General features: G+C 37.9%; 1 protein-coding gene across 9 annotated transcripts in view; it reads left to right on the top strand.

The window, feature by feature from the left end:
* The window catches only part of NBAS (NBAS subunit of NRZ tethering complex), a 393,028-nt gene that overhangs the window by 70,653 nt on the left and 299,779 nt on the right, over nucleotides 1–22,596 (top strand). For all 9 annotated transcript variants that reach the window (XR_010149189.1, XM_001161679.8, XM_009442024.5 and 6 more), the window contains 5 exons: nucleotides 3,014–3,142; nucleotides 13,673–13,736; nucleotides 16,119–16,312; nucleotides 17,674–17,931; nucleotides 18,651–18,776. Coding sequence is in view for 8 of the 9 variants with exons in the window: in XM_001161679.8 (XP_001161679.4) it covers nucleotides 3,014–3,142; nucleotides 13,673–13,736; nucleotides 16,119–16,312; nucleotides 17,674–17,931; nucleotides 18,651–18,776 (771 nt within the window). In the remaining variant the exon portion in view is untranslated. The remainder of the gene's footprint in view (nucleotides 1–3,013; nucleotides 3,143–13,672; nucleotides 13,737–16,118; nucleotides 16,313–17,673; nucleotides 17,932–18,650; nucleotides 18,777–22,596) is intronic.

The raw sequence follows: 22,596 nt of genomic DNA on the forward strand, positions 1-22,596 counted from the left end.
TCTAATGAAACTAAGGGGATCAAGTATCCACCATATGAAAGCAAGTGGGAACATTCTAGTTAATACAATTTATTGTTTAACTTTCTGGAAAGAAAGAAGTGAGTGTAGAGGAGAAACAGTACCTTTTCTCTTTCCTTTCTTAGATTCATAGATGAGGCTCCTATCACAAAACACAGATTAGCAAGATATACTGATTTAATGTAAATTTTATGTGACATGGGAGCTTTCATAAGGAAATGAAGATTCGAAGAAATGGGTAAACCTGTGTATTTTTCTTTTTCTTTTTTTTTTTTCTTTTTTGAGATGGAGTCTCACTCTGTCGCCCAGGCTGGAGTGCAGTGGCACGATCTCAGCTCACTGTAAGCTCTGCCTCCTAGGTTCACGCCATTCACCTGCCTCAGCCTCCCAAGTAGTTGGGACTACAGGCGCCCGCCACCACGCCTGGCTAATTTTTTGTGTTTTTAGTAGAGACGGGGTTTCACTGTGTTAGCCAGGATGGTCTCGATCTCCTGACCTCGTGATCTGCCCGCCTCGGCCTCCCAAAGTGCTGGGATTACAGGCGTGAGCCACTGCGCCTGGCCAACCTGTGTATTTTTAATGCTAGCTTTGAAGAAGAAAAATGGGTAGTTGTGGAAGTATGGTTGGATAAGTATGATTTAATAGCAGAAAATTGGGAGGAACTTAGCAAGGCCTGTTTGTTCACATTCTCCCTGTGACTCTGTCTTCAGAGATGAGGATGTTCTTTTCTTCCAGGTTTGGGGAGGGCACCTCCAGAATGAGGATCATGACTTGCTTTTAGCAAAAGGTTAGAAAATTCTTCCTAGATTTTATGACCTGCTTCATGGAGGAAGGGTGGGAGGAAGGTGGGAATGACTTTCCTGCCTCTGATGTTTTCTCAGATGCTAACATGACTTATTCTGTATTTTGGGGTAGCATGTCCTGAACCCTATCAAGAGGGAAGAAGTTTTTTAAAAATTAAAAAATACTATATATTTATTCAGTGCTTTCGGTCATATTGCTATTGCGAAGTTATTCAGTATACTTTTGTTGTTAAAGAGATTCATAAACTTTTTTCTTGCTTTCAGAGCATTTCAGTGGAGTTGTATAATGGAACATTTATAATACCTGGGAATTACCATACAGATCACACATGACTAATTATTCAAGTGGTCAAAACAATAAATTATACTTGACCATAATTTCTGCTGAGGGGCATGCTCGTGACTACTAGAAGCTAGGCCAGGGTCCAGGTGAGGACTATAGTCCTGGCTCATGGACGTGCCCTGGTTGGGATTGAAAACATCCACATTCTAGTTCAGATTTTGCTCTGCACACTTGATTGATCATGGGCAAGTGTCTTTGCCCTTCAGGACTTTAATCTCTTCCTTTGTGAAATCTGAAAGATGGGCAGAGTTCTTTTGGCTGGTAAAAATCTGTGCTTCTGAGGCCTGCCTTATACAAAACCATGGAGCTTATTGACTTTAAATTTGAGGAGGGAGGACATCAGGCCCTTTGTCTTGTACTTCTTTCCCTGATCCCATCTTAGAGGAAGGGATGTGATAGATTTAAAATTTTGCTTTGAAGTACTTTTGCTTTTATTATTTCTCTTTTTTCAAGCATTTGTATTTCAATCTTACATTTAATTGTGGGATTCTGGGATTAACCTGTTATATCTAGTTAAAGTAATTTTAGTCTTTAGTAAAGTGATTAGAGGATGCTAATCTTTTCATCTATGTACTCATTCAACAGTGTTCCTGACCTCCTGAAATTGTTCTGGTTTTGATGGCTAAGGCACCTTAGTCATTTGAGACTTGAGGACTTAAATGTCTACAGAGGCCAGGCTGATAATATAATTTAGTGAATTGGATCAAATGTAATAATTTTGATTTTCAGTATAGTCATGTTTCATTTTCAGTTCTATAGCTAGTATTTGACCCCAATACTGGAGCAATAATAGAGAACGGTGTGGGCATTGACTAACTGGAAAGTTTATGACTCTTCTAAGAGGTCATCTCCTACCAAGTTCTGTTGTCATCTGGGGATGTGGGCTGTGTTTTGCCAGATTTTCTAAATGTTCAGAAGAGATATGGTTGTGGGCTGCTGTTTTCTGGTCTCTGTTTTATTCTTTGTGGGCAGGCTACCTTGGACCCTGTTCTTAACAAATGCCTGAATGGGAAATAGCTGTCCAGTTAATGTTTGTTCAGGTCTTCTGAGTGTATTGTAGGTGGTGGCAGGTGATGTCTCTGCTCATATGATTTCTGCTCATATGGTTTGTGTCATCTGAGAAAGGAAAAGACAGAGAGGTTATTTGGACAAGAAGGACTGGAAGGATAACTCTTCCTCTGTGTACCTTTTGGTTGACTATATGAAATCAGTCATTACAAAATTTCTTTGTTCTGTAGTAACACATTCCTTAAACTGGATAATTTGGCAGCAAATCTAGAAAATTGTAAACATTCATAGCATTTCTTAAATTAAGGACCATTTTCTTCCTCTTTATCTTCTTCTGTTTCCATCATTCTTGCACTCTTTCTCTAGCTCTTTTCTACTCCTTTCCTTCTTTTCCGTAGCATGAATTTTTGACCTATTTATGATATATAGCATACTTCAGACACTGTGTAGATATAAAATCTTGTAAAGATCTGGGCCCAAATTTTAAGGAATTGACAATCTAGTCAAGACCAACCTTAAAAGATATTGAGAATTCATGGTAATTGATATGTGAAGAAATATATTTATAATGCATACATATTTTTTGGTTATATGTAAATATAACCAAATTTTTGGTTTTGGGTTATATGTAAATTATAACTCTGAGGTAGGTAACAAACTCCTTAAGGTCAGGAGGCCTTTTTCTCTATGCTGAAGTACATTTATAATGATAGGAAGCTGGCGGAACTCTTAATTACTAAAGATCATTTATAACTTGGCACCTCTAAAGAGTGTCATTTACTTCTGAGTTATTTATATTTGACCATAAGTCCTTTGCCCTGACCTTATGATTCTTATTTAGGATGGAATTTTTAAGATGAGCCTTTCTCCAGATGGGATGCTCCTGGCAGCCATTCACTTCTCAGGGAAACTGAGCATCTGGGCGATTCCATCTCTGAAGCAACAAGGGGAATGGAGTCAAAATGAGCAGGTACGTCTCTTGGTTATTAGAATGATACTCTCTTAAGGGTGAGTATTGACAATGCTAATTTTATTTTATTGATATTTTACTATAGTACACAGCTGTTTATTCTCATCATTCCAAAGCTCTTCTATCCTTTAAATTATGATATCAGTACAGTGGGATAAATTAAAAATAGATTAATACTGTGGACTGATTTTGAATTGTAGTGTGGTACACTCTGTATACAGAGTGTAATCTGTAAAAGAGTTTGTTAAACTCTTCATTTTTTCCCTCTTTGTCATTCAAAAGTACAGAATGGAGATGTTAACATTTCAGCAAAAGTTAATATTATCAAAGATTTGGAGGGTCAAATCCTAAAAGGGTTACAATTCTTTTCAAATCTTGCAACACTAGTTATTTGGGGCCTCCTTGAAGGGAGTTACCTTCTCTTCACTGAAATGTGGATAGCTAAGATATAGAGAAGGATGGAACTCTTTGTTAGTGTCCTGGAATGATAGGTTTTAAGGATTAGATGATTTTGTTATGTAGTGACAGAGTAGCACTAGTTAGTGACATATATTATAATTTAAATTCACAAGGGGAAGGAAAGGTCTGCTCATATAAAGCCATGTATTGTGATAGAGTAAAGGTTTAAAGAAATTCCTCAACTGAAAATAGCTTGTATTATAAATCTTTTACTCTGATTCACTTACATTTTACCATTTTAAGGATTAATTTTCCTTCTCTCACCCCCTCACTCTGTTTTTCTCTAGGCATATCCAGCTTTGGGTGGGTGGTTTGAGATTTTCATATTAGAGCCTATTTCCTGAATGACCTGAATGGATCAATGTCATAATTGAGAGGATTATGAATAAGGAATTTTTTTCAGAATGACAGAGGAAAAGAGAAAGTGACTCTGTATTTTCTTCCTCGATTCACTGGTTTAAATTTATTTGTTTTAGATATTCTTATTTTTTTGTCTTATACACAGCTTTAGGAAGATATTTTCTCCCTAGTTTCCATTCAACTTGAAGTTAATATGGTCTCCACGTGTTTACCACTCTTTCTCCCTTATTGGATCTAGATTTGTCCTCAGTGGCAGAGGTGCTCCTCAGCTTACAACCTTGGTGGCTAAATAAAAGGGACAGTCTTTCTTTCTGCTCTGAAATTATAGCTAACTTCACTCATTTCTTCCTTCTAGAGGTGAAGTGATGAACTCTCAAAACTGTGTAACGTATTTAGCTGGGGATGTCAGGCAGCAGAACTTCCACTTGGCTGTTCAAGAGCTGACTGAGGATGGGAGTGTAGGCTGATTTATAGGGCATATATTTCATATCACTGACACAGTTGACCCTAGAGCAACATGGGTTTGAACTGCATGGGTCCACTCTGTACATAGATTTTCTTCAACCAAACACTGTTGGAAAATACAGTCTTTGCAGAATGTCGCATCTGTGGATAGGGTAGGTGACTTTTTGTATAGGTGGGTCCAGCAGGGTCTTCTGGGGGGCTTGAGTGTGTGTAGATTTTGGTATACCTGGAACCCTGCATATACCGAGGGATGACTCTACTTCTTGATGCACAATACATGAAGTCCATGTTTCATATCTATGTTCAAAATAAAGCATTATTCATTTCATTGATCCAAAAGATACTTCGTGTTTTTCATGGTTATCAATGCATGATGATAAAGTATTCAGCTGTTTTCATTTGAGAGGAGCCTGATGTTCTCTCTGTATTTGGGAAATTTTAGATTTGGGCAACATTTTTCTAAATGGTGTAAACTTTGAATAATAAAGGCATTTTCCCCCCTTGGCTTTCTGTTTTTTAAAATTACTTTTATTCACCTAGTAGAAATATTTATCAATTTCTGAAGCACTCTTAATATTTCATATTCTGTGTATCCTAGTATGTTATACATCCAGTGTAAAGGCTATTCTGAGCAAAATTGATTAGTATGCGCTTTTGTTTACTGAAAATCCAGAGACTTTTTTTTTTTTTGTCCTGCAAAGATAAATTGAATCTTTTTTTGTGGCCCTTATTGGAATATGCTCAAGCTTTGACTGGTTAGCATTTATTTTTGGTCATTAGTTGCCAGTCAGTGCTGTAATAATGCATTACTCTTTACTCATTAATATAATTCATTGATTAGATTTTTAGAGTGGTTCTATTAAAAAAAGTAAAAGTTGTTTAAAAACCTTAAAACCAGAGAATGAATAAATGTAAATATTTCAGTAGTTTGAAATATGCAATCAGAAAAGTAATGGGACAGGAAAGGGAAAGGGGGGGACCTCAGAAATTGAAAAAATGTGTATGTAGTAGGAAGAGGGGCATTCAGGCTAGAAGTTGTCATGCCTTAGCAAAAGTGTTTTGAACAAATACCCTGAGAGTCTGGAAGAATAATTCATGAGGAATTGTGTAGCTTGGCTGTTGAGCATCCGTTTTGTGGATGTGGCTTTGATTCCATGTTCCTGAAACAGTCCTCAGATAGAGCTTTTGACTTTTAAATTGATCTGTCAATCAGAGGAGCTATGCAACTTGATTCTCAAGCTAGTTGTTTCTCTTATTATAAATGTACACATTTTTAGGATTATATGTCAGTTTCTTCTGATGTGGGTGGTATGAATTATTTCCCTTGAATGCCTGAGTAAACTGGAAAAATAGATTTTGGGGCTCACAAAACTGAAAACCGTGGACATAGTTGCCATTACCAAGGATGTTGTATGAGTCGTGGTGTCCTTTGCTGAGAGAGCAGTGGCTTAGCTATAGTTACTGACCCTGATATTGCAGACTACCATTCCCATTGTGGCTCTGTCCCTTCCCCGGTTCAGAGTTCATCACAGCACAGGCTGGGGTCGGCCACCCCTCTCTTTCCTGCTGCTGTTCAGCTGGACTAGCTGGATAGGGCAGACTCTGCCCTCTGAGACCCTAGCCAGTTTTAGCCTCAAAGGAAATTTTGGTCCCAAGTAGGGAACATGGAAGGCATTTAATTTTATTTATTTATTTTTTCCTTTAAAACCCTAAGGCTGTGGTGAAAATGAAAACTCCTCTGTGAACCTGTCATCTCCTCCAGTCTGATCATCATGCTGCTTTGCTCTACTTCCTAGATCCTCCTGTCCTGCTCTCTACTTTCATGTAACCATTTCTGCCGTACTTTCCAAAACTTCATTCCATTGTAAACACGCCTGTGAGGCTTCAACCTCTTCACAGACACTCTGGTTTCTTTCTGTATGCTAATTGCATACTTGTATAGCTTAATAGGAAGAAGGTACAGGAGTAAGATCGTCTTGTAGCTTTTACAAAATTTACCCTAACTACATTTATTATTTATTGAGCACTTTGTCCTATGGTTGTGCAACAAGTAAGCACTAGAGCTGAGATTTGATTTTATACCTCTCTGACGCTGATGCATATGTTCTTTCCATGACTGTGTGGGAAAGAAATACATAAAACAACAAAAAGATAAGTGGAAGAATACTTATTTATTAGGCTAGCGAATGCCGGAGTGTACTACACACATTTTTTCCCACAATACTTGCGTTATTAGTTATTTAGTAGCATCCTATTATTTGAAAGATCAGATTTGTATGTAAAAGGTTAGGAGGACTATAATCACTCTTTATAATTATTAATTTTTTACGTTGATTCTTTTTATTTGATGATCTTTAAAAACACAGAGACAAATCCTTTTTCTCGGTGGATGTGATACAGATTCCTTCAGCTCTCTCAGATATGCTTAACTCTTGAGCTAGTTAGTGTGTACCAGATACCAGAATAAATAATTGGGGAAGCCTCTCATTGGTAAACCCTTAGCTTTCTAATAGATATCTAGAGTACTCATGATGTAGTGGGGTCGGGTGAAGGTGGTAACTTTGTCAAGCAAGAAGAGTTTGAACAACCATAGTTTCTTTGAGTCTTTCACCTGTATCCTGGGAATCAATCACTTGGATGTTTTAGATTTGAATTTTAGCATATGAATTACTAAAATCTAGTGTATTATAGTAAGTATAATAAAGCCTATGTGTAACAGGACTGTACAGTAGAGTAGGTTGTTTCTATTTACATAATAACATAATGGTGAAATGATAAAGTTCAAGTATTTATTGACTCTACTAAGAGCGCCAGTAGGGAATACAGTGTCATAGTCCCTGCTCTTAAGATATTCACAGGCTTCCAAGGGAAATTATGAACAAATGATTAAAATGACATGTTAATATTTTGAGAAGATAAGCTCAGGAAAGGCATGTAGGTCAGCTGATAGTGTTGGGGAGAAGGATTATTGGAAATAAATAGTATTTGTGTAGTAAGGCTTGACTATTTACAGAGCATAGTTTTCATTTGTCTCACAACAACCCTATTAACCCATGTATGCTGGAGGTGGCAAATTTTTTTTGTGAAAAATCAGACCTTGGCCATGACCTTGAGCAGTAGGATTTAAATAACTCCCACAAGCTTAGCATTCCAATAATGGAACACTAGGCATAAATGGGTTAAGTGAAAATGTTTTTAATACCATTTTTTATAGATGGGAATGGTGCTAAAAGAGGTTAACTTGAGATCACTAAATGTTAGAGTCAAGATTCCATTTTGATTCAAGTCTCCCAACTTCATAGGTTAAGCCTTTTTTCAGAATATCTACTTACAGTACTTACATTTAGAAGTATTGACTTTTATCTGGGTAAATCAGAGACTAGCATATGATATTAATGGTAAGCAAGGGAGATATATCAGCTTGAAGTTTATATGAATAACATCCCCTGGAGTCATGCAGTTCATTATGTAGAGACCCTAGAAATGTGCAAGTAGTAATAACTGAGAGGTGTAATACAGTTGTTTACCAAATATGTAAAGTGTCTGTGTGTACTCATCACTGGAATCCTTTAAAGAGAAATCCCAAGCTTTGAAAAATACTGAGACAGCTACTCTTCTTTCATGTCTCTAGTAATAATCAAGTGAGCTTGGATCAGCCAGGTAGGGCAGAGTTTCACCTCTCTTTATGGCTGCTCTAGTAAGTAGACAAACCAATTAGTTTCAAATCGATGATATGGTGATATTTAAACTAGTCAGCTTATAATTTTAGTTTAAATGTTGCCTGAGAAGAAATTAATGTTGCTGCTACCCTGCACAGCCTTAAACCTCTTTACCAAAATTGTGAATTCAACTCATTTGGGGCTTTCTTCATGCAATTTGCCGCTTTATTAGTTTTTATAATATGCTTTGTGTGATTGAGTATTTTCTCTGTAAAACCTAATGATTAAAGATAGTTGTGGAAGTGCCTATTCTGATTTACTAATATCCAGTTTTGAGTTGATTAAATACTTTGGCTTTCATTGTCAATATGAAAATCCATCTGGCTAGAAATCTGTGAGTATTAAATTTTGTTCATGTCTGGAATATAGTAAAATTGCTTAAGTGATTTTCATTTCAAACATTTCCCATATGTTATGTTTATATCTTTACATCTCATTTTCAGCCTTAATTTTTCTCTCAAGTTTTATTATTTGTCTATTTGTACTTCTTCAGGCCTAGAAATGGAATACAAACTTATGTCTTCATTGTCATTTTCTTTTTCACACATAGTAGGTGTTGGACTAATCTTAAGTAGATGAATGAAGAGTAAGTGGGAAGATGGCAGTTGATGTGATGAATCTTGATATAATCCACAGCTGTTTTCCCAATTTCACCAGACTGTGAGTTCTTTGAGAATAGGCACTGAATATGTATTTCATCACAGACTCTCTTAGGCTTAACATAATAAATAATAATAAATATTTGTGGAATGAATAAGCCTTTGAAATGTTGCTTTTATGTTGTTGGAGGCAGGGATTTCATTATATTTAGATTTTAGTGGTAAAACAATTAGCAAATAAAATTCTCAAGTCTAAAGAAAACATTACTTTAGCCGTAATAGGTTTTCTGTACAAAACCTATAACTATTCTTAGAACATCCTCCTTTGGGTTATGGCTGCAGTATAAAATGATGGCATATTAGGCTGTTTTCAGTAATGTGGTAGCATGAATATGTCGGGTGGGGAGGCATGATACCTTACTGAACTCATCATAAGGATCACAGCTGACAGTCCTATAACAAAAGACAGGTTAACAAGAGAAAAGCATAACAAATTTATTTAAAAACAAATGATTTTCCTTGCTAACTTGAATTTGGAATGGAAGATATAAAGATAAATTTTTACCTTCTCTTCTTGACCAGGCACTATAGTTAGAGATCCAGGAAAGCTGACTTTGTTTAAAAAAAAAAAAAATCAAAGAACTTCTTACCTTTCTTTGCTTGCCTTTTGTCAGTTGTTCCAGGATTTTGTCTGCAGGTTCCAGAGCAAGTCAGGTGTCTCAGCTGCCCCACTTTGGGTGCCAGAAACTGTTGGGGTGGAAAGGTGTGATACCTCTTCTAACCCATCATAAGAGGACACAGCCATCACTCCTATAACAAAAGACAGGTTAATGAGAGAAGCATGACAAATTTACTGAATCAACATTTTACATGACACAGGCACCTTCAGAAATGAAGACTCTGGTTGGGTGCGGTGGCTCATTCCAGTATTCCCAGCACTTTGGGAGCCCTAGGTGGGTGGAATTGCTTGAGCCCAGGAGTTCGGGACCAGACTGGGCAACATGGTGAGACTTCATCTCTACAAAAAATAAAAAAGTGGCGTGTGCCCATATTCCCAGCTACTCGGGAGGCTGAGTCGGGAAGATCACTTGAGCCCAGGAGGTCGAGGTTGTAGTGAGCCGTGACCACACCACTGCACTGCAACCTGGGTGACAGAGAGAAACCTTGTCTAAATTAAATTAAAGAAATAAAGACCCAGGGGAGACTGTTTTTATGCTTAGTTTTGATGAAGAATGGACAGCCTTGTAAAAATATGATGGGACAAAAAGGTATGGCCTAATGGTGATAGACTGAAGGGGAAACCCAGCAAGGCCTGTCTGCCCAGATTCTTTTTGGCTTCTCTGTATAACATTCCTCCCTTACTATGAGGCAGAAGCCCTCTGGAATAAGGGTCTTCAAGGGAGTAGGGAGAGAGCAATGTTTTTAGGTTTTATAGCTTCCTTTGGGGGAGGAGTTCTAGTTTCTGTGATGAACCTCGGAGAAGAAGAATTCTGGTTTCTGTGACTTGCTTTGGGAGACAAGGAGGGGCTTGAGACAGGAAGGCAGGAGAAGGTCAGAGAGACAGTATTTCTGAGGCCCTTTCAGTTGCTTCAGTTGAAAGTACTCAACATGCAATGCTGTTATACTTTGGGGTATTGTGTTCTGAGCTCCAGCAAATACAGAGAAGTGGCATGGAGGTTGCTTCTTGAAATGTATTCACATGGTGCCAGGAGCTTTCTTGTGGGTCATGGGGAGTTTGGTGATCCTGTCCACGGAGCACCAGTTTACAGTGTGTATCAGATGTGGTGATGCATGGTCTGATCCTGAGTCTCCTCACGCATAGAGGCTCTGGGGTGGAAGGATGGTAAGTTGAGGCTAGCTTCAGTGTACATACATGCTTATTATCAAATTTTCAATGGCTCACACTTCAGATACTCAAATACATGCACCTACATATTCATAGCAGCAGTGTTTACAACAGCTAAAAGGTGGAAACAATGCAGATGTCCATTAACGGATATATGGAGAAACAAACTGTGGTATATCCATACAATAGAATATGACTCATCCACAAAAAGGAACGAAGTGCTGATATGCGCTACACTGGTGGAAGGACTTTGAGAATATTATACTAAGTGAAAGATGCTAGACACAAAAGGTTACATATTTTATGGTTGCATTTATATGAAATATCCAGAATAGGTAAATCCAGAGATAGAAAGCAGATTGGTGGTTCCTGGGGTCCAGGGGAAGAGGAAAAGGGAGTAACTGCATAATGGGTTAGTGGTTTTGCTTTGGAGTGATAGAAATGTTTTGGAAGTGGATAGATGTGATGGTCACACAACATGGTAAATGCACTAAGTGCCCCTGAATTGTTCATTTAAAAATGGTTAATTTTACATTATGTTAAGATCACCTCAATAAAAAAGGATATCATTAACATCCGCCCTAAAAACCCCAAACAAACAAAAATCAAGATAATTAAAACCTGCTGACCTGGACTTATTAAACTGTTCTACTTTTTTTCCCTGAATAAACTTTGTATTTTCCTGACTCTGTATTTTTGTTTACATTATGCTTTCAGACTGGAATGTTTTCCTTTATTCATTTTCCACATCCAAGTCTTATCCAGTCTTAGAAGTATACCACCATAAAACTTTCTTTGTACCTCTTGAATTTCCTTCATCTTTCTTAAACCCATGCCCAAAATTCTCTGTTCATCCTTTGAAGGCCCCTATACCTTTTATCTATACCTCTCTTTGTGTAGTTAACAAATGTGATCTTGGATTATATTAATTTATATTAATTTATTAGCTCTCTGTGTGCTTGAGTTTTGGGACTGCAATATCGGTTTTTTTTTTCCTTTTGTCTCAGCATTTATTTATTTTCATTTTTTTAGAGATAGAGTCTTGCTTTGTTGCCCAGGCTGGAGTGCGGTGGTGTGATCATAGCTTACTGCAACCTTGAACTCCTGAGCTCAGTTGATCCTCCTACCTCAGCCTCTTGAGTAGCTGAGGCTACAGAAGTGTGCCACTGTGCCTGGCTGATTATTTTTATTTTTTGGGGAGATGAGGTCTTGCTATATCACCCAGCTAGTCTCAAACTGCTAGCCTCAAGCAGCTCTCCTGCCTTGGCCTTCCAAAGTTCTGGGATTACAGGCGTGAGCCACCATGCCTGGCCCCAATATGTTTTCACTAAATAGAAGAAATCACACTTTTGGGAGTGTGTAGGAAGCCTAGTACTATATCAGATAATTTTCCTATAGCTTAGATGTTAGAATTGAATTGTAATTAGAATTCAGTGACTTAAAATTTGGTTGATTGATTTACTTATTCGACATTTAGCTGCTATGACAGGTGGGCACTGTGATGGATCTGGGAATACAGGGATGAGTATGACAGAGTTCTGGAAACAGAAGAACACATCTTCACCTTGTGTTTAATGTCAAATTGACAGGAGCTGCCCATTATTTAAGCAGTGTGCAGGGAAGAGTCTAGTCCCAAGGTGACTGCAGACCTCGGTTCTAGTGCTTATTCGTGGTGCTCCTTCTTATCATTAGTTTTGACAAAGACATGCACACTTTGAATTCTCAAGTGAGAGTTATTTATTTTTAAAATTTCCTTAAGATTTCTTGTCAAATTTCATTTTGATCTGTATGTCCTTAAATGTACCCAAGGCTGAATCATAATTGTTGTTCTTTGAGGGGCTTAAGGTTTTTTACTCTGTATTTCCCTTGTGTACTCCAAAATGTAAGTAGGAAGGTACATGTGCCACGTAAATACATGGTGGCATGCGTGTGGTTGGAGTATGTAGTACTCATGATTTGGAGGCCTTGAAAAATTGTCAGGTGCTTTAAAATGACCAAATAAAGTTTCAGTTTAGTTGACTGTTTTCAATAATATGTATCTTATTTTTTTAAATGATTTTTCGAAACTTAGTCATCTTTTCTTATGATTAAGTAAACCAGGACACTCCATTTCTTCCCCTTGGTATATAAGTAGGCTTTTATGGTCATTTTTTTTCTGATTAAGTTTAAGACTGTGTCTTCTGTTCTCAGGGTCTGCTCTGAGTGATTTACCATAATAGTGGAGAATAGGAAGTTCTTCCAGGCTGTGGAAAGAAATAGCTCTGAAGTGTGAGCCATTGAAAAATTGATAGTAAACATGTGTGTATTTTGTTGCATTAGATGAAAAAGCACAGTTTTTTGACTTAAGTATAGCAACGCTTTTTTTAGATTTCAGATTTCAAATGAGCACCCCAACTATTTTTTTACTCTTTGCCCATACTATTGTAATTCCAGAGACTAAGAAGGGAACACTAAGCCAAGAGGTCGTCAGGTAATGGCTTATTCTCAAATTGATATTTGAGAGATATCAATGTGCTGTTATATTCTCAAAGAAGAGCATGACACCATATTGCCCTAAGATTACAGTATGAATGGATTCATTTTTAGGAAGGACTGCATGGTTATATTTTTTTTACCTGGTAAATTCTTAGTCATAAAAAGGACTAGGAGGTAACATGGAGGTTGCCTAGTCAAGTCTCAAAGCTTTGAAAATTAAAGCCTGGAGGGGTTGCTCAGTTTATAAGTGGCTGGGATAAGATCTGTATCCAGGCCAGTGTTTATTCATCACATGTGTGCATGTGTATAGAATGAATTCTTAGTGTATTTTGCTTTCATATGTATTGATTGTATACTTGCTATCCTGTTGTTCATATGCATGCTGTATTCTTCATAAATCAAGTCATAATATGTACATGTGCACATTTTAAGTGTAAGAACAATTGCTTTTCCAGACTATCATGGCAATAAATAGATTTCAATTAGTTGTAATTGAGAGATCAAGGGAAAGCGTCATCTCTTTATTTGAAAAAGTCCACAGTTCTTGATGATTTTCTTATAATTTCCTTACATAGTTGACTCAGGAAGTCATTATTTTCATATTTAGCCAGGCTATGATGACCTTAATCCTGATTGGAGGCTCTCTACTGAGAAGAGAAAAAAAATCAAAGGTGAGTTCTATGAAATGTGATAATTGAAACCTTAAGATACTCCTATTATCATACAAGATTCTCTTTGGATGATATAAAAAGTCTCTAGATACTTTTGCTGCACTTTGGAAGAAACATCAAGATTTCATAGAGTTGGGTCAAGGCAACAGATCCAGTTTTCTGATGGTCAGGCTTTCCTAAAAGCTAGGTCAGAGCCTAGGGTATGTATGCAGCATGGCTCTCCTGCCAGGAGCCAGCATTGAGATGGTACACTGAGTTCAATGCTTAGAAGCGTGCTCCTTTTCAGATGCCCTTGGGTGAGATCAAGCTTCATCAAAGAAGAAACACTGAGTAAAGTTATCTCGCGGGTTGGGGGTAATTAGGGTTAGGCTGGTGGGGCTTTCTTTGTCTTTGCATACATTTCCACGTTTTAAAGAAAAAATTTCTTTTTTACAATGAGCATATATTGCTTTTATAAGTAGAAAAAAATCAAGATTTACATTTAAATAAAAGTAATAATTGTCGTTTGATTGCTAGATTGAAACAGAGATATTTTAAAATCCTGTAGGGGTTACTTTTGAGATTTTTTCACTTTTAGTTTTTGACTGTGTTATTTTTCTTTAGGTGAAACTTTCTAAGTTAAATCCGTGATGAATTTTTAAGTGTCTTCAGTAAAATCAGTGATAGTTATAAGGTTCAGGCTCTGTTATTACAATATGCTTTTATGCCGGGCGCGGTGGCTCTTGCCTGCATTTTGGGAGGCCAAGGCAGGTGGATCACCCAAGGTCAGGAGTTCAAGACCAGCCTGGCCAACATGGTGAAACCCTGTCTCTACTGGAAATAAAAAATTAGCCAGGCGTGGTGGTGCACACCTGTAATCCCAGATACTCGGGAGGCTGAGGCAGGAGAATCACTTTAGCCTGGGAGGCAGAGGTTGCAGTGAGCCGAGATCGCGGCACTGCACTCCAGCCTGGGCAACAGAGTGAGAGTTCATCTCAAAAAAAAAAAAAAAAAATGCTTTTAGTTCACATTTAAAGAAGATTAAAAATATTGATTAATATTATGTATCAGGTTCCATGCTTTGAATTATTTGCTTTAAATAATCATCCAAAATATTCATCCAGACATATTTTTGAGGAAAAGTACTACTTTGTCAAAGCAGAAATTAGAATTTGATTTTAGTGATTTGCTCCTCTTTCTTTCTACTTTACACTTAGTGATAAGCCCCAGGAACTCTGCTTTTCACATTTTCTTGAAATTTCTTATTTACATGGATTGCCTTAGGCTTACATGGGAAAAAAGTGTTGTTAATGCTTTTTATTTTCATTAAAACAATGAGTTAGTCTCATGGTTCTGAACTCCATATTTAAAATCTCTCTCCTCTTAGTCTAATGTTTAAATATGTTGTTAAATTTATGGTTTACTTTTACCTTTAAACCACATCATATGTTTTGTATAACAGGTGATATTCAAAAAATGTACAGTAAAATTATAATAAATATGGCATTGCCTTTTGAATGCCTTAGTTTGGTGAACCATAATTCATTTTCTTTTTTTCTTTTTGTTTTTTGGACAGAGTCTTGCTCTGTCGCCCAGGCTGGAGTGTAGTGGCACCATCTAGGCTCACCGCAACCTCCATCTCCCGGGTTCAAGTGATTCTCCAGTCTCCCCAGTAGTTGGAACTACAGGCATGCACCACCATGCCTGGCTAATTTTTGTATTTTTAATAGAGATGGGGTTTCACCATATTGGCCAGGCTGGTCTCGAACTCCTGACCTTGTGGTCTGCCCACCTCAGCCTCCCAAAGTGCTGGGATTACAGGCGTGAACCACTGTGCCCGGCCCATAATTCATTTTCATTTCTAAAGATTCTTTGCTAGCCATACATTTTTTTTTTCCCTCTCTGATTAGTTACAAGTTTAAGAGGAAATCAGCACTGGAAACTATTACGTATCTGTCTTATATTTTTCTAAAGGGTGTATTTCTCTCAGTGTTTGTCTGAAAGTGGTATATGTACATTTTTCAAAACATTATATGACCTTCATGTATGCACACCTGGTAGACACCCGCCTTTCAACTTAGGTTGAAAGTAGTGACACATCTCTCTCCTGAGTGTATTCTTGAAATGAAAGACCTCAGTTTATTTGCCTTTGTATCCTTAGAATTTTAGACCTAGACTGACAAATTGTTGGCACTCAATTTGTCAAGGGAATTAACATTTTATACCTCATAGAGTAAAATTTTGAGAATGACTTACATTTTATTTTTTCTTATTATTTAACATACCATTAGGGCCCAAATAATGTACATAAATTTTGTTTTAAAATTGATTATTATACTAAATATTTTGAATTTAAACCACATTAGCAGATGCATTTGTATTGATTTGTTTTTCCCTTCTTAGATAAAGAGTCCTTTTACCCACTGATAGATGTCAGTTGGTGGGCAGACAGTGCAGTGACTTTAGCTCGATGCTCTGGTGCTTTAACTGTTTCATCCGTGAAAACTTTGAAGAATTTACTGGGAAAATCCTGTGAATGGTTTGAACCATCACCTCAAGTCACTGCTACCCATGATGGGGGATTTTTAAGTTTGGAGGTAAGGCTTTTTCCTGTTTGTTTGAGAATAGTTATGTATTTAACCAAAAATTTAAATATCTGGTTTTTATTTGAGTTGTCTTATTATCTTTTCTTTAAAAATAAAAATCTGTGATTGGAATCAGATAATGGTTGTAGTATAAAAAATCCATTTTTTAGTGAATAAAAAAATTTGCAATTTAAGATAATGAAGAAAATTTGTTGTCATTTTGCTCTGTATAAAGTATTTCTTTTTCACTGAAATGATATATTTTTTTCCTCCCTCGATTAGTCATTTAAAAATGTAGAATGGTATCAGTACCTAAGAAAAATACTCTTTAACCCATTTCCAAAAAGCATGGCAACTTACAAAGTTTTTGATTCTTTTAGTAAGGAAACTTGTTTATTATGACAAAAGACTTGAAAATAGAGGCTAGTTCTTTAAAGTTATCTTTTGGTCATTTAAAAATTTTATTTTAAGCCTTTCAAGGGTAACAACCTTTAATAGCTTTCACTTCAGCAATGCAGATTGACATATTTTTTACTCTGAAGTTTGTTATGGAATCTAAAGATGTTCCTTAAAGAAAACTATGGCTTAAAATCTAAGCCAGCTCTGTTAAGTCTGGAATGAAAGTTATCTTTAACAGCCAGACTTTCAGACTCAGAACTTAGCAAAGCTGTTAGACATCTTTATAAGGGGGTGAGGGAGAGCTGTTCTTGGTAAAACAAATGTAAGTACCTTTATGTTCATTCTCTAAAGAGACAAAAACAAATCATCAAATTATCAGGTACAAGACCTGATAATTATATGTACAAGACCGTATTAATGACCTGTTATTAAAACAGGCTTTAGGCTGGGCTCAGTGGCTCACACCTCTAATCCCAGCACTTTGGGAGGCCAAGGCGGGTGGATCAATTAAGGTCAGGAATTTGTGACCAGCCTGGCCATCATGGTGAAACCCTATCTCTAGTAAAAATACAAAAATTGGCTGGGCGTGGTGGCGGGTGCCTGTAATCCCAGCTACTCGGGAGGCTGAGGCAGGAGAATCGTCTGAACCTGGGAGGCCGAGGTTGCAGTAAGCTGAGATCATGCCACTGCATTCCAGCCTGGGTGACAGAGGAGGCTCCATCTCAAAGAAGAAGAAGAAGAAGGAAAAAAAAAACAGGCTTTAGTTTAGATTTGAGCTGATAATGTATGTGCATATTTCTGATGTATATAATGCTTGCTGTAAGGTTCCTTTGAGTTCCATTGTTAATCTTGATCACATAGCTGATTTAATGAATCAAACCAGAGTAGATTTAGAAATATATTTTCTTTCATTAATTCTAAAAAGTTATTCTTATTTCCTTACTATTAACTTCAAATCTCCTTTTTCAATTTAGTGTGAGATTAAACTTGCCCCCAAACGATCTCGTTTGGAGACTAGGGCTGGAGAAGAAGATGAAGGAGAAGAGGATTCTGATTCTGATCATGAAATATCTGCCAAGGCTCGCTACTTTGGTTATATAAAACAGGGCCTTTACTTAGTGACTGAAATGGAGCGATTTGCACCACCACGGAAACGCCCACGAACCATTACTAAAAACTACCGCCTTGTGAGTTTGCGCTCCACGACACCAGAGGAACTTTATCAGAGGAAGGTGAGAGAGTAGCATATTACTACCCAAGTTTGAAGTCATCAAGCTTTTCTTTTATTGAGAAAAAGTTAATTTTTTAATAAAGGAGAAAATTTCAAGAGGGATGTTAGATCATTGACATGTTAAAAATATCAGTTCTATAAAGCTTTTTAAAATAATGCTAATCTTTGTACCTAAATAATCAAAATCAAAACCATGGATAAAAATTGAATTCACTTAGACTGATTATCCACTTGGTGGCTTAGCTCATTTCTTTGCTACCCTTCATGTGGCCTTCAGCTCTCCCTTTATCTGTGTTTAAGTCAGCTATCTACAGAGGGCGAAGGAAGAAGTTCAGACTTGCTTTCTAGTCCAGGGCTTGCTTGGGAAGCCGAGGTGACCAGCACTGTGTGTTCACATGATTTGTGCTGTTCTTGCAATGTCGTGGTAGGAGCTCTGGACTAGAAGCCGGGTTGTTCCATGGTTGTCTTGGTTTTGCCACTGTTTTACTCTAAAACGAGAGCTTTGCACCTTTTGTCTCTCATCTTTCTGTTGAAGTGCTGAAAGAAACATGAGATCTTTCTGCTCCTCAAAATATCTGTGAGCTTCTGGTGCCACAGTGCACAGGAATTAGTGACATGCTGGATAAGTCCAAGGGATTATCATCATTCATTGTATCATCATCAGGACCCTATGGATAATTCAGTCATGTAACATTCCTGTCCTCGTGTTTTTATCTGAAGATTGAAAGTGAAGAGTATGAGGAAGCCTTGTCCTTGGCTCATACCTACGGCCTGGATACTGACCTTGTATATCAGAGGCAGTGGAGGAAGTCAGCGGTCAACGTTGCTTCAATTCAGAATTATTTGGTATGTTTAAATATTTTGGTAACGTGGTAAAATGTATATTCATGTAATATCTTTTGTTTATAGGGCTTCATTTTAGAGTACTTTACATTGCTGACTTTTCTATAATACAGCCAATGAAGTACAATTTTCTCAGCTGGAAAAATGGTCTTTTTGTTAGATTTTATTGCCCCTGCAACTGGACTTTGATGCTGAATACATGTGAACAAATATTCACAGATAAACCAGCTAACTACTTGGTCTCGGCCTAACATTTTCTTTCCTGTACCACAATCACTTCTCTTTACCTGCATGAGTCAAGAGCTAGTCAGATGCCAGAAATCACACAGTAATTTAAACAGGGAAATTTACAATATGGAGAATTATTTTCTAGTAACCAGAGATGAACTATAAAGGATGTGAAGAGAACGCTAAGGACTACCCTAGGGCTGAAGGGACATATCCATGAAGGGAATGAACTTGGAAGGGAGGCCCCTCCCCTAGGCTGGGATTCAGACCCATCGGACCAGGAGTGGTTGCAGCATGTAGGATGGAAGAGAAGTTCTCTGGGTTGCCTTGAGCCAAGGCTGGTCCATGATTGCCAAGGTTGGCAGTCAGGGAGAAATGGGATGGATAGGAAAGCTGGACGCTTGCTTCTGGGGGGGGCCAGTGAGCTGAGGTTGGGGGTTAGAAGACCCCAGGGACTAGGAAGCAGGAAACCCCTACCAGCATGCATGTGGCTCAAGGCTGGTAGATAATTAAGGAATCATGGCCAAGACTGGCAAGAAAAAACTGTCTACTCCTATAGGCAGCCTTACTGTAGCTTCCAGTCTGGGAAGCTTCCCTCTCAGGTGCCTGGGTGATTCACTAGAAAACAATCTGCCCATGAGAGTGCCACTGAAACTCAGTGGGAGGTTGTCAACAGAGGGAGGAAGCGGGGAAGTAAGTGCCACTTGATGTTGCCCACGTGCCTTGTTGGTGGCCAAGCCATAGGAGCAAGAAGAAAAGAACCAAAGCACATCAGGACTAGAAAGCAGAGCCTCTTCCTTTGCAGTGGCCCTCCAGCACCCAGAGCTTAAAATCGTGTCAACCACAAATGAGATATGCTACCACAGAGCTGGCTTTGAGGGGAAATTTGGAGCTGAGAGGCAATAAATAGGTAACATACATGAAAACTGCGAAATATGCCTTTTTAAAACTTAAATCTCAAAATTGGATACTTCCTGTTACCTGCCTCCCATAGTTAAGGTTAATATAGTCTTGTCTCAATTAGTTTTAGCCACTGCAACAAAAATATCAGACTATGTGGTTTCAACAGCAGAAATTTATTTCTCTTAGTTCTAGAGGCTGGGAAGTGCAAAATCAAGGTGTTAGCCAATTTCGTTCCTGGGGAGGGCACTCTCCTGGTTTGCAGATGGATTTCTTTCTTGCTGTGTCCTTATATGGCAGACAGCAGAGAGAGAGGAAGAAGGCTCTCTTCTGCCTCCTCTTATGAGGACACCAATCCTATCATGGGGCCTCCACTCTCATGACCTAATTGCTTTCTAAAGGTCTCATTTCCAAATATCATCACTCTGGGGATTAGTTTTTCAACATATGGATTTTGGGGGACATATTGATTTCATAGCAAGCCTATATGTTTTCACCTTTGGCATCTTTGTAAGAAAGAATTATAGTTAGACTCATGGCATACTTTTAAAAAGGTTGAGACTTCTGATCTTAACATGTAGAAAGGAAAATACCTTTGCATTGTGGAAGATTATAGGAAACACTGGGAAAATTTCATGATGATTATTTCCCTAAAAGTTTTATACGTTAGTAATTAAAAGTAAAAATATAACATGAAAAAGTTGTATGGAAGAAGATGATGCATCAGCCAAACAGGATGATAAACCTAACATTAATACAAGCAAGATATCAGAGGTGAAAGAGCATGAGAGGTAATGAAACGGAAGAAGATAAAGTTGCTTGTATTTTCTTTAGAAAATCAAAACACTAATTCTGTATTATTTTTCTTTCTTGTTTTGTGATCTAAGACAATGAGCTCATGAGTTCATGTATATCTTTTTCTGGGATACAGTAAAGGACAGTTTTTGTCTCTGAGGGAGTTGAGGGATGTTAAGAGAGACAAAGCAAGTACTTTTTTGGGGAGGGGAATATTTCGTTTAGTTAAATAGACAGTTAAGAGCAAGAGCACTATGCTAGGGACTGTGAAGGGGTACAGGACAGGCATAAATGTGGCTTTTGCTCATAGGGAGCTTATGATTTTTTTTGTTTTGTTTTGAGATGGAGTTTTGCTTTTTTTTGCCCAGGCTGGATTGCAATGGTGCGATCTCAGCTCACTGCAGCTTCTGCCTCCCTGGTTCAAGTGATTCTCCCGCCTCAGCCTCCCAAGTAGCTTGGGACTACAGGCACGCGACACCACACCTGGCTAATTTTTGTATTTTTAGTAGAGACGGGGGTTCACCATATTAAAAATAACTGGCCATATAAGTAGATTTCAGATACAACTCTAGAAACCCAGTGAAGATAGTGATTATTATAGATCTGGTAGAGATGGAAGGTTTTATATAGTGAAGATGTTTGGAGCAGGGATTTGGAAGGATTTAAATTAGGCCTTCTTGAATGAGAAGGGAGGAAGACATTCTTAACAGGACAGATGGTATGAACAAATTAAAAGACACTGAGCATGATTTATGAGGCCAGTGACTAAATCTGTTTTATTCACTGCTATATTTCCATGTCTAGTTCAGTGGCTGGTGTGCAGTAGGTGCCCAGTAAACATTTTATGGATAAATGAGCTCTGTACATCAACCAGTTTGCTGGCACTGATATTTGACAATAGTGAACACTGGAAACATGATTGAAAAGATATATTGATTTGAGTTCAGGAGGATGTGGAAAGCTTCTGATGACTTAGGCATTTATCTACTGTTGTGGATTTCTGACTGTGGAAGCAGAGGAAGATGGTGTAGAGAGAATTGGAGTGGAAGGAAGGTAGGAAACCTTGCTTGGGGCAGGGGACTCCTACAGTGTGCTAGATGTTTTGTGTTGATGATTTAGACTGGTATGGAGGCCGCAGCTGTGGAAAAGGGAAAGTGAATTAAGAGACATTTGAAGAAAGAACTGATGTGAGGCAATATATAAAGGATCCTAGGGAATGAGTCAAATCTTAATTAAAATTTATAACCATAATAGCTCTTTCTAGGAAGAGGACAAGTCAGGGATTTTTTTTTTTATTTTTTAATTATTATTTTACTTTAAGTTCTAGGGTACGTGTGCACAACGTGCAGGTTTGTTACATATGTATACATGTGCCATGGTGGTGTGCCGCACCCATTAACTCGTCATTTACATTAGGCATATCTCCTAATGCTATCCCTCCCCCCCTCCCCCCACCCCCCAGCAGGCCCCGGTGTGTGATGTTCCCCACCCTGTGTCCATGTGTTCTCATTGTTCAATTCCCACCTATGAGTGAGAACATGCGGTGTTTGGTTTTCTATCCTTGTGACAGTTTGCTCAGAATGATGGTTTCCAGCTTCATCTATGTCCCTATAAAGGATGTGAACTCATCCTTTTTATGGCTGCATAGTATTCCATGGTGTATATATGCCACATTTTCTTAATCCAGTCTATCATTGATGGACATTTGGGTTGGTTCCAAGTCTTTGCTATTGTGAGTAGTGTCGCTATAAACATACATGTGCATATGTCTTTATAGTAGGAAGATTTGTAATCCTTTGGGTATATGCCCAGTAGTGGGATTGCTGGGTCAAATGGTATTTCTAGTTCTAGATCCTTGAGGAATCGCCACACTGTCTTCCACAATAACAAAGACACAACA

This window comes from Pan troglodytes, chromosome 12, assembly GCF_028858775.2.
Source record: "Pan troglodytes isolate AG18354 chromosome 12, NHGRI_mPanTro3-v2.0_pri, whole genome shotgun sequence".
Taxonomy (NCBI): Eukaryota; Metazoa; Chordata; class Mammalia; order Primates; family Hominidae; genus Pan; species Pan troglodytes.